Source organism: Beta vulgaris, chromosome 2, assembly GCF_026745355.1.
Source record: "Beta vulgaris subsp. vulgaris cultivar EL10 chromosome 2, EL10.2, whole genome shotgun sequence".
In the NCBI taxonomy this organism is placed as follows: domain Eukaryota; kingdom Viridiplantae; phylum Streptophyta; class Magnoliopsida; order Caryophyllales; family Amaranthaceae; genus Beta; species Beta vulgaris.
In genome coordinates, this window is record NC_079203.1 from 540,384 (window position 1) to 552,899 (window position 12,516).

A 12,516-nucleotide genomic window follows, 5' to 3' on the forward strand; every position below is an offset into this window, starting at 1 on the left:
TGGTGGTGAGAGAAAGGCCGACGAATACGGTGATGGTGGGGTAGCTTCGTTGAGTTGAGTTGGATTGGCGATGGTGGTGAGAGAAAGGTTGATGAACTCAGATCTGTAACTTGAGGTGATAGAGGGGGCTGGTGGTGGGGGTGGGTGAGGTCTGCTAGTTTGAGGTGGTGGTGGGAGCCTGGCAAGAGACGAATTGTGATGGTGGCAGTCTGGGAAAAAACGAAAAGGTTATAAATATAATTTCAACATTTTTGAAGCGATTTTAAATAATTTTAAGACGACGAATAGAAGTTATTTATTAACAGTGTGATATAGAAGAATTGCTCGTTAGTTGTTAATGGTGGGACTTGGCTTGTGCATGACTCTTTCCTATTGTCCTTTACTAGCTAGCAGAATGCCGCGCTTGCATGGAAGTGGTGAGTCCCAATATTACCGCAACTTAGCCAATAAAGTATAAAGTTATAGCCTACTAGGCTACTACTATCAGTGTGATTAGGCAGGCCCCACCTGCCGAAACCATCTTTGTTGAGGTACGCAATTGGTACATGAGAAAAATCCAAAAGTTCCCTCCCAAAATTGGTTTTAGTTTAATTAGCTTAGCCTTACCCCATGATGTCTATCCTCCTAGCTAACTCCTTCCAACAACACAACATCACCCAATCTGTGATCCTTTTAATTACTCCCTAAATATATCTTCTCTCTCCTACTTTTCTTTTTCTTACTCCTATAAATACACTCTATCACCCCATCACCCACCCCATCCAAAACCCACTCACCTAACTTATAACCACAACATATCAACAACAACAACAACAACAACAACAACAAAGAAAAGAAACTAGTCATTTCTTCTTGTCATCTTCAAAAACCAAAAAAACAGGACAACATATACAAAATATGAGAACCACCTTACACGCCACTATAACCCCGGAAAAGAACTCCTTTATCATTGCTCCGGAATCGGCGGCGGCGACGACGATGTCATCCACAGGCCAACCAAGATCACCGTGGCACTCGCCAGTCCCTTACCTATTCGGAGGACTCGCTGCGATGCTGGGCCTTATAGCCTTTGCCCTATTGATATTGGCGTGCTCTTATTGGAGATTGTCTAGTGATGATACCCAACAACAAAGCAATAATGAAGGAGGTGATTTAGAGAGTGGTGAGAAAGGAGATGGAATGAGTAAAATAAATGGTGTACCTGTTTTTGAAGAGAAGATTGTGGTTATTATGGCAGGCAATGACAAACCTACCTTCTTGGCTACTCCAGCTTTAATGTTCTCCAAGACATATTCTAATGATGATCATCTTATGTCTAGTACTACTCTTAATAATACCAAAGGTGATGGTAACAAGGAGAGCACTAGTACTGTTGAGGATGATGATGAGAAGCCTAAAGAAAATGAAACCACCACTCACCCAAATAATTGAGTTCATTGTTTACTAGTACGTGGTCCATGCATTTACAAATTTGGTCCCGTTGTTTTTGTGCTAATGAAGCCCGAAAATAGCTGATACCTGAGGTATCCTTATCTCGAAAAACATTTCTGATTTTAAAACCCATTCGTCTCCATACTACATAGTTAGTAGCTAGTTAGTACACCTTAATTGTGTCATATGTGAGGCCACCCAAAAAAAAACATACACAAACAAAAAACCTACTTTTTCTTGGGTAACATGGGAAGAATCCACTCCAGTTTACATGGATTGCTATAGAGTAAGAATTAGAAAAAATTACATATATCAACTGGACCGTCCAATTAATGAAGAGGATCATGTCCCGTCAATTTTGAAGCTAGAGAATGACTCATATGGGTCTATTTTTGTCCTTTTAATCCCTTTTCTTTTATCCTTTTTGATTGCCTTCTTTTTACATAGTAGAGATTTGGTTTAATTTTGCGGGAAATGTATACAAGGAGAGATTTTTATCGACTCCATAATGTAATATATTTCGTGTGTTAGTTCATCTTATAAAATATCTTCATCACTTATGCTCCTTCCGTTTTGATATTTTACACTAGTAATAAATTTCACTTTGACCATCATTTGTGATTTATACGCGGATGAAAATATAGTCATGTGGGATCTTGTTAGATTCATCATAACATGTATTCTATTAATACTTTTAATAATTGTTACAAATACAAAACTAAAAATATATGTCTTCAAAATTTTGCATTGACATACGTGAAAAGTGTAAGTATGCATGTAGATTAAAATGAAATGGTGGGAGTATAAATTGTTGTAGTTGTTTTTTTCTGATTAAATTAATCACGAATAATATCGTTCTAGTTGAAGTAATATCTGAGGCGCACTAGTTACAAACAAGATATGGAGAAATATTTAAGTTTTTGTAAAGAAAGAAAATTGTTTATGCAAAGTAGGGTCCATCCATATAAAATCTTTAATTATCTAATCATCTACACTTAAATTTGAATATTAGTAAAGTATTAAAATTTGAATATATTTCTTGGATTCACCTTTTATATACCTCTTAAAGATAGAAAAAGACAAATTTCAACTAATTATGTATGGCTTATTTTACATACTTTGTCTTTTACTCAACATAATTTCAAATTCATATGTTAGCCTTTATATCTTGTTGTTATTGTAATTTGTACCTTCTAAAAAGAAGAGAAGAAAAAGAAAAGAAAAGGCCACAACAAAAGCTATCATGTTACATCCTTTTGTTGTAAACTATTATAAGTGTTAATTTTTTTATATATAAAAGAGAGACCATCTTTTTTTTTAACTATTCTAAAATCAATGGCTATCTAATACTCCAAAAAGAAAAAGAAAACGATAATGGGTAAGTGGAGAATATATGTACAATATATTTGCTATTGTCATTGCGTGAGTGACTGATTAGAAGTGGGGAAGGGGGAACATATTCTCACTCAAAGGTAATGAAATGAAATGAAATGAACAAAAGTGAAAGAAAAGAAAGAAGCTAATTTGGAAATTTGTGTTTAACTTTGGCGGGGAGTGGATTACTTGGAACAGGGAAATATAGGTGGGGTGTTGTGGCGCGAACATTCGTTGTTGAAACTTGCAAACTTGTTAAAAGTTGGATTATAGAGCACGAGATTAACTCAGAAGGCTGTTGTTCGCGCTCCATAATCCAACTTGTTCTCCCATAAACTCGCTCACTCTCTTAAAATCCTAAAAAAACGATTAGGCTCCAAATTTGAATTATGAAATATATGTGTTACACTTTCAAAAATCAGAAAATAGGGTAATTATGTTCCTAGGACTAAAAGCAATCCAAGGATCATAACACGTGCAGATATGGGTGGCCCGGACGGGCTCGAAAAAACGCCTGCCCGGGCCAATGCTCCCTGCAAGCCTCCGAAGTCCTCTAATAAATGCATGCTCGAGCAAAAGGGTTGCCCGCCCGGGTGGAGTGAAATGCTCGAGCAAAAGTGACATGAAAAATCTACGGGAAAATCATAGACATGGTAAAAATTGACATGATCTGCCAACCCGGCATGAACTCGACATGAAATTAGAGGGTTTGGGTCAAAATTTTCAACCCGTTTAATTAAGTTAGATGGTTGACCCGACGTCAATCATTTAATAAACGGTTGGGTTAGGGTTGAACAATTTATCCCGAATTCGACATGACAACAAGTTTACCTACTATTCTACCATGAATATTATTAGTTGAGTTCGAAATAATTCAAGTATTTTTCACAAATAAATAAGATTTATTCTTTGGTTTTTCGATTTGGTTTATTTAGGTAAGATATTAGTATATAAGATGTGTTTTAAGAAATATGACGTACATTTGTTTAGTTTATGTATATATAGACGCATGATAAACGGGCCGAGTAATTAATAACCCATTTAATAAACGACTCGGATTAGGATTGAGCGTTATTGAGTCGTTTAATAAACGAGTAGGGTTAGGATCGAGGGTTTTTGACTAGTTTACCGATAGACTCGACACGACCCATTTAACAGCTCTAGAAAATCACTACTTTTTGGATATATGTTGTCAAAATGGGTCCCAAATTAACAATTAAATCTCAAATGCGTGGCATTCTAAGTTTCTAACAATTTTTTTTACCATGCGAATCTTTGTTAATACTTCCTCCGTTTTATAATAATTACTATATACCTCATTGACATATTTTTTAAAAAACTCATGTGAAAAAAAGAGAGAAAGATTAGATATATGAAAAGTGGGACCCATGTGATAGGAGAGACTGAGAGACATAGAGAGAAGATATTACCAAATAAGAAAATATTGCCGCAAGTAATATGAAGCTTCCAAATAAAAAAACGTTACAGTTAAAAAATAACGGTGAAGTATTAAGTCTGCATTGCACATATAGTCAACTACATTTTCTCGTAAAAAATTAGTGAAGAATGTGCACGTCGTAGCAATGTGCCCAACCTTATTTTTTTGACAACGGGTTAAGAATGCATTAATTAAAAAATGGTTATACAACCTACCGCTAATACAACCAAATTAAACTGAGCAATGCTTGCTCTTACAGAACAATTACAATAGCAAAGATAACTTAAACTTAAGCTAGGATATAGCTGCTCAATCTGGAGGTCTGAGTTGATAAATAACTGTGGTGGAACTGTTATGCTGGTGGATGGCGATCACCAGAACCCTGACGAAAGGAAAGGAAGGAGAGGGCTGATTTCACAGGTGGAACAACAAAGTAATAGCGAGATCATGATCTCGCAACCGGACCAATCCCCGTGACCTTTTGTCACATGAGATGCTACAACCTTGCTGAGTGTATGTAGTATGTACTATCAGTACTAGTGTAGTATGCAAAGCAAATCATAAAAGTCTTGGAGTGTATCACATAAAAGGGTTGGACAATTAGTTACGTACTTCCTCCGTGCAAGAAGATTATTTGAACACTTGAACACTTGTTGGAACTTGAACACTTGTTGGAACTTGACAACTTGTAAATTAAGGTGATAGCTTGTAGAGTTATAGTTATTAAATGTTAGTTTATTGATAGAAGACAGTAAGGTATATATTTTTATTGAAGGGAGGAAAAAGTTGGGTTTTTATTGATAGAGATAGAGTATGAGCCGCAAGGGTGTAAGAAAAATAATATAATAATAATAATGATACCATGCTAAAAATAAATGTTCAAATTAATTTGAGAGAAACAAAAATAAAAAAGTGTTCAAAATAAATAAAAATGTGTCTAATTTATGGGCAATACTTTTGAGAATTGCACGAGCATGATTAGTTGACGATTTAGTTTTTTTTATAATGAGTCATTTCATTTCATTAGACCATAAAGAGAAAGAAAGCCTCGACTTAATTCAGGTATTTCTTCTAAAAAAGAAGAAAACTTTCATAGTGTTAACACACACCCAAGATTGAGGAGACCGTTTACCTCTTTGCGAAAAACATTACACAAGTCTAAGACGTCGCTTACACAAATTCCTACTCAAATGCGAAAAAATAAAAACAAGCTACACTATCAAACTACACAATCTGCATAGCTAAGGCAAAATTGAAACAACAAGCAGCCATTCCTAAACAACTTGATTTTGCTGAGCTCAAAGTCATGCTATGGATTCGGATTGTCGGTGTAGCCCTTACTTTGCAAGTGAATCAAACACCATATTGGTGCCCATCCCTTTGTGGATAATAGAAATATCCAGGAATTTCTTCCTAGCATTTTGGATGAAATTGAGATGATAATTCATGTTCCATGGCCCACCACTATCATTGTTGCACCATAACACTACATTTGGCCGAGTCTGATTCAAGAACAATTTTGGCATTCTTTGTGGCTTCACTTGCAAGGGATATGGAGATTGCACGATGAATGACGAGGATTTCTACACAGTTAATTTCAATGAACGGGAAAGGCGAGGAGAATAAGCACATGAAGTTTCCATGTTTATTTCGCAATACACCCCCAATGGCTGAACCCGAGACAAGTGGATTGACGGAAGCGTCAACGTTCCATTTAATATGAGACCGATTTGGGGCTAGCCATACATCGGGATCAGCAGTCGAGGGGAGAGAACCCAGGACGCCAGCATTTTTGTTCCACATGAGACACGAAGAGTTCCTTTGGACATCTAAAGGTGAGTAAGGAAAGTTGGTACACAACCGCTTATCCACCAGTCAAGTCTAAGAAATACCGTGCCTTGGAGGTCTTGCTAGAATTGGATGAATTGCCAAATATGCGGTAATTTCTTTCTTTCCACACCGTCCATACAATTATGAAGAAGCTGACAAACCATATCTTCTTAAAGAAAGAGTTCTTCTTCGAACAATGTCATTGGTCAAAGGCCCCTCTAAGATTTAATAGAAAGACCCATTTTACATGACATAGATCAAGCCACCATGCCCATATTTGATGAGTGAAGTTGCAATGCAGTAGAAGGTGGTCACTCGTCTCTAGGCTTGATTCACAAAGAGCACAAATACCGCTTTCAACCGGAATAATACCAAGAGAGGCAAGTTTGTGGCGTGTTTTAATACTTCGACGCAGTGGGGGACAATACCCCTCCACACGCCTTTCATCGCATCTTAATGGGGAGGGGGATGAAGTTTATCCAGCTCTTGAGTGATGATTTTGTGGAAAATAGGCCAGATTTGTTGAAAGCCCAAATGAAAGAATCATCATTGTTTTGAGTTGGACATACTTGCATCAACATGGCATTAACATTCAATTTTTCAATTGAGTCACGAGGTGGGAATTCTCTTCGCCACACGAAGCTCCAAATCCAATTGTAACCATCCCAAAAACCTTACGCTACCACTGTTGCGTTTGGATTGATTGAAATTGAAAACAGCATTGGGAATATTTTTTTTCAATGGGAGAGAATCAATCCAAGGATCATGCCAAAATAACGAGCTATACCCATTGTGGATGTTTTTACGCACCCCTTTCATCATGAGTGATTTTGCACTAGAGTATTAAAATATGGCAACACAAAGTTTCGCCCATGGACCACCAGTTTTGGGGATGGATAGCGTTGGAGCATAGTTGTACTTGTCTTGAATAACCTTGCACCAAAGAGAAGATGGATCATTAAAGAATCACCATATCCATTTGAATAATGATGCAAGATTTTTGTGCATTATATTGCCAATGCTAAGACCCCCAAGGTATTTTGGCAATTGAACTATGTTCCATGAGACAAGAGGAAGTGCTCTTTTTTTCGAGCTACCACTCCATAGGAATTGACGTGTGATTTCATTAATTTTTTTAATCACACCTTTGGGAATGGGGAAGAGATACATGTAGTAAAGAGGGAGGTTAGATAGAGAGGGATTTATGAGAGTGATCCTCCCTCCTATAGAAAGCATTTTATCTTTCCATGTTGCAAGCTTCTTGGATAGCTTCTCAATAACCGGGTCCCATGCTTGATTGCGAGATAGATCTCCACCTATAGGCAAGCCTAGATAGGTGAATAGGATGTTGCCAACTTTGCATAAGAGGGTGCTTGTGGCACTTATGAGCCATGGCTCGGAAATGTTTATTCCCATTAGTGAATTTTTGTGAAACTTCACTTGAAGGCCCGATGCTAGATGGAATAATATGAGTGCATTTTTTATGTTTTTGAGGGAGACCAAGCTAACATCAATAAATATAAGAGTGTCATCGATGTATTGTAAGTGTGTGATCATTAGGCCATTTTTGGAACATTCAATTCCCTTTCATAAATTCAAGCTTGTTGTCTTTTTTATTACTTGATTGAGAGCTTCAACAATGAAGACAAATAAGAAAGGTGATAATGGATCACATTGCCTAAGGCCACGGTGTAGTTTTAAAGGACAGATAGGAGAGTCATTGATCAATATCGAAGCCGAAGCCGAAGTGACATAAGTCATTACCCACTCGAACCATTGAGGCGTGGAATTCATTTGAGTAAGAATCCTTGAAGAAAGCTCCGTCCATGACACGCTATCATATGCTTTGTGAAAATCCAATTTAAGGAGTAGGGCATCTACTCCCTTTCTTTTGTATAAATCAATAACTTCACTTTCAACTTGATGTGTTCATTATTCATCGATTATTCGCTCTAATCCCCTTAGTTTTGATAGTCGATTTGGGCTCTTTCGAGCTCTTTTCTTGTGGATTTGATGTGTTTGGAGTTCTTGTCGTGTTTTGCAGGTTTTGATGCGGATTTGGTACTCTGTACCTTTATCGGAGTCGCAACACGGAAGTCTAGCAGTCACACAAGGTCCAAGGCGTATCCGGAAGACCGCATGAGCATTTTGGTTGGATTCCACGAAGAAAAAGACAAGTAAATACCTTCGCCCGGTCGACCGGGCGGAGTGGCCCGACCGGGCGGAGTGGCCCGACCGGGCGGAGTTTCATACTTAGCCACAGCAGCGTTCGAAGAAGAAATCACTCACGCGCCCGACCGGGCGAACTTCAATACTTGGGATTTTTCATCTTTTATTTCGCCCGGTCAACCGGGCGATCAGACGAAGAAAAACGCTTACGCGCCCGACCGGGCGGATTTCGCCCGGTTGACCGGGCGGAATTTTTCCTTCGTCGTAAGTCTGCGATCACCGTCGCCCGACCGGGCGGATTTCCCGGTCGACCGGGCGGACTCTCAGGACGCGATTTTTCGGGTTTTTTTAGCCGGTTTTGTATTTAGTATAAATAGGTTTTTAGTATTTTCGTTGAACCTATCTTATTTTCTACGTTTTTTAGGGCCAAACACTTAGTTTATTCTCTCTACTTTTGTTGAACTTTTACATTGGAAGATTATATAGATCGTCGATTTCCTTTTCCATCGTCCTTCAATCATTTGGTATTCTTCTCTACTTAGTTTAATTTTATGAATTCTTTTACTTTGATTATGTTTATTGCGTTTAATATCATCATGAGTGAGTAGTCTATTTCTAGGGTTTAGAGAGGGAAGCCATGTTTATACCTTTTTTATTGTGGTTTGATGTTCTTCAATAATTGGATTGAATTAGAATAATTCCTATTGATTTGTTATACTTGTTTAATTCATGTAATTGCGCAATATCATGAGTTATGTTTAGCTAATAAGAATTAGAATCGAAAGATCATATTCATTAGAGGCTTGTTACAATAGGTAGATTTGATTATGTTGAGCGACCGTACTGGCATATGTTAATCTAGGAGTTGTTAATGCCTGACCAAGGATTAGCGAAATATTTCATTTATTCAAACCTCAATCCAAGTGTTGTTGAACTATATTATATTGATTAAACTGGTATAAGCATGGTGGACCGATCGATTGCCCTAGGTTTTTAATTATTTGATAAATTTCCATTTTTCTGCGTTCTAGTTTTTCTAGTTTAGTTATTAATTCTCAATATTTTCCTCTCTGGAAGTAGTTAGATAATTGGACATAAATCTGTAGAACTCCTCTCCCTGTGGATCGACCCGTATTTGCCAGTTTCTGCCAACAGACACCGTGCACTTGCGGTATATTTTAAAACACATCAAGTTTTTGGCGCCGTTGCCGGGGAGACGGCTAGTTTCTATAGCTTTCTGATTAATTATTTGACTATTTCTGCTGTCTCATTGGAACTTCAAGTTCCAATTGAGGCCATCTCACTGCACATTTTTCTTTGTTTCTTTTATGCCCAGGTCTAAAAGAACAGGTTCTCCAGTTCAGACTGATCCTGATCTTGAGAAAACCATCCGGCAGCTCAAAGACACAAAGAAGAAAAAGCAGTCTGCTAATCAGAAAAAAGCCACGGAAGAACCAACTGAACTAATTATGCCTCCTAAGTCGCTGAAATCTTATGGGGTACCTTCTTCTGGCAATGTTCCCACAGGCCCTACTATGCCTGATATACAAGCAGTCAACTTCGAAATCAAGCCTGGCCTCATCAACATGATCCAGCAGAATCAATTTGGTGGCCATCCATCTGAAGACCCTGCAAATCATTTACAACGGTTTCAACAGCTTTGTCGTACCGTTAAGCACCAAGGGGTCACTCCTGATCAGTTGAAGGTTATGGTCTTTGAATTTTCACTAAAGGACAAGGCACAGAAGTGGCTGAATGATGTTAATGAAACTGAGTGGAGTGCTATATCTGAAGCATTCCTGAAAGAGTACTACCCTCCCACCAAAACTGCAGAAATAAGACACAAGCTTGCCACCTTCCAACAAGAACCTGATGAAACATTGAAGGAAGCATGGAATAGATTTAAGGATCTGCAGAGAGATGCCCACACCACAATCTGGATAAGTGGTTCATCACCCAAGCATTCTACAATGGTCTACAACCTCATATCAAGAGCACGATTGATTCATCTGCAGGGGGTGTCTTCCTAGATAAGGGGTAGATGAAGGATACGATTTTCTGGCCAACTTAGCAGCAAATGATCATAGCTCCTCCAGGACTACTCAAAGAAGAAGTTGGATGCTGATGCATATGCTTTGTTGTCCTCACAAGTAGCACAGTTGAGCATGAAGATGGACTCATTGAAATCTTCGCATCCACTACTCCTCCCATGAGTATTAATGCGATGTCCTCCATGGCTCCTATTACTTCCTCCTTTTGTGAAGTGTGTGGTATTCAAGGCCACTTTGGTCATGATTGTTCCTACAGTCAACCTGATCCGAATCAGATGGAGCATGCCAATGCTTTTCAGCAGAGACCACACAACCCCTATTCTAACACTTACAACCCAGGTTGGAGAGATCACCCCAATTTCTCCTATAAGAGCAACAATGTCCAAAATCCTCAACCTCCACCACAATCTTCCTACCAACCACCACATCAAAACCCACCACAACATGCTGCTAGACCACCATATTATCAAGGGGCTCCTCAGAACCCCCCTCCTGGTTTCAATAGGCCTTCACCCCAAGGCTATCAGCAGCAAGCTCCTCATAATAACAGCTCTCAAGAGCCTACTATGTCTGATCTAATGAAAATGATGGTTTCTATGCAGAAAAATCATGAGGAGAGCATCAAGGAGCTGAAGAACACCACCAAGCATTTGGAGACTCAACTTGCTCAGGTGGCTGGAAACAATGCACAAAGGCAACCAGGTCATCTGCCGGGGCAACCAATTCCTAAAGAAACCGCTAATGCTGTCACTCTTCGAAGCGGTACACAATATGATGCCCACCTATGCCTACTGATGATTCAATACCTCCAGTTCAGAATGATGCTGTGGATGACAATGAAGGTGAGGATAGCTCCAGAACTGAAGTTGAGCGCGGGAAAGTGGATGACGCAGAGAAACGCAAGGAGAAGGTTACTGATTCTCCTACTCCACCACTACCTTTCCCCCATAGGATGCAAAAATCAAAGGTCGATCAACAACTTGGTAAATTTATGTCTATGGTCAAAAATCTTGAGGTAACAGTTCCTTTCACTGATTTAATTTCTCAAGTACCTGTGTATGCCAAGTTTCTGAAAGATATGATAACTAAAAAGAAAGATTTTGGTGGGATAGATAGGGTTGCTTTAACTGAAGAATGCAGTGCTGTTCTGCAAAATAAAATTCCACCCAAATTAAAAGATCCTGGTAGTTTTTCCATCCCTTGTTTATAGATAAGGCTTTGTGTGATCTAGGTGCTAGTGTATCTGTTATGCCTTTATCTGTCTGTAATAAACTGAACTTGGGTGCTTTGAAGTGCACACAGATTACTTTACAGATGGCTGATCGATCTGTGAAGTATCCTTTGGGTATTTTAGAGGATGTCCTGTTAGAGTTGGAAAATTTTATATTCCTGTGGACTTTGTAGTACTTGATATGGAAGAAGATAGTCAAATTCCCATTATTTTGGGTAGACCTTTTCTATGTACTGCTGGTGCTGTTATTGATGTAAAATCTGGCTCTCTGACTTTGAGTGTTGGTGATGATACTATTACTTTTAAGTTAACCAATGCTATTAAGTCCCCTATGCTTGAGCACACATGTTGCAGGATTGACATACTCGATGAGATCTCTGGAGTTAGTTTTTCACAATTTCTGTCTGATGAATTATTGGAGACAAGTCTTGATCTCACTGATGATCTTGACATTGTACGGTAGCAGATTGTAAGGTAATGGAGACTATTTGCTCTACTTCCGAACCACAGGTAAAGAAGTTAGAACTTAAACCTTTACCTTCTCATCTCAAATATGCATTTCTTGATGATGCTGAGGAATGTCCTGTGATTGTCAGTACTAAACTCACAGATAGCCAGCTTTCACAACTTCTTACAGTGCTTCGCATGCACAAGAAGGCTATTGGGTATAGTATTGATGATCTAAAGGGCATTAGTCCTGATTTCTGCATGCATAGAATTAATTTGGAAGAAAATCACCGCCCTTGCATACAACCTCAAAGACGTTTGAATCCTAATATGCAAGAGGTGGTGAAAAAGGAAATTATGAAACTACTTGACGCGGGCATCATCTACCCCATCTCAGATTCTAAGTGGGTGAGCCCGGTTCAAGTTGTTCCTAAAAAGGGGGGACTACTGTTGTTAAGAATGATAAGGATGAACTAATTCCTACTCGTACTGTTACAGGTTGGCGGATGTGTATTGACTATCGCAGATTAAACATTGCCACTCTG

At 38.7% G+C, this 12,516-nt stretch overlaps 2 protein-coding genes and 1 non-coding gene across 3 annotated transcripts; 2 read left to right on the top strand and 1 right to left on the bottom strand.

Moving 5' to 3' along the window:
- The first annotated feature begins 738 nt into the window (after nt 1-738).
- Nucleotides 739-1,996, top strand: LOC104906004 (protein GLUTAMINE DUMPER 3). The gene has a single exon (XM_010694681.4). The coding sequence runs from the start codon at nt 898-900 to the stop codon at nt 1,429-1,431; it is 534 nt and encodes a 177-aa protein (XP_010692983.2). The 5' UTR covers nt 739-897; the 3' UTR covers nt 1,432-1,996.
- An 8,078-nt stretch (nt 1,997-10,074) lies between these two features.
- On the bottom strand, nt 10,075-10,180 carry LOC125495300 (small nucleolar RNA R71). The gene has a single exon (XR_007271941.2). It is a non-coding gene; the product is annotated as a small nucleolar RNA R71 (small nucleolar RNA).
- Nucleotides 10,181-11,077: 897 nt separating this feature from the next.
- Nucleotides 11,078-11,987, top strand: LOC130590632 (uncharacterized). Its single transcript, XM_057393119.1, has 3 exons — nt 11,078-11,477; nt 11,525-11,638; nt 11,698-11,987. The coding sequence occupies exons 1-3, from the start codon at nt 11,078-11,080 to the stop codon at nt 11,985-11,987; spliced, it is 804 nt and encodes a 267-aa protein (XP_057249102.1).
- Nucleotides 11,988-12,516: the final 529 nt, after the last annotated feature.

Bases quoted from the DNA above. Each gene is read 5' to 3' on its own strand.
- LOC104906004 (XM_010694681.4), top strand. From the start codon at position 898: ATGAGAACCACCTTACACGCCACTATAACCCCGGAAAAGAACTCCTTT.
- LOC130590632 (XM_057393119.1), top strand. From the start codon at position 11,078: ATGCCTACTGATGATTCAATACCTCCAGTTCAGAATGATGCTGTGGAT. The intron at 11,478-11,524 runs GTAGTTTTTCCA...TGTGTGATCTAG, and splicing joins ACCCAAATTAAAAGATCCTG to GTGCTAGTGTATCTGTTATG. The intron at 11,639-11,697 runs GTATTTTAGAGG...TGGACTTTGTAG, and splicing joins ATCTGTGAAGTATCCTTTGG to TACTTGATATGGAAGAAGAT.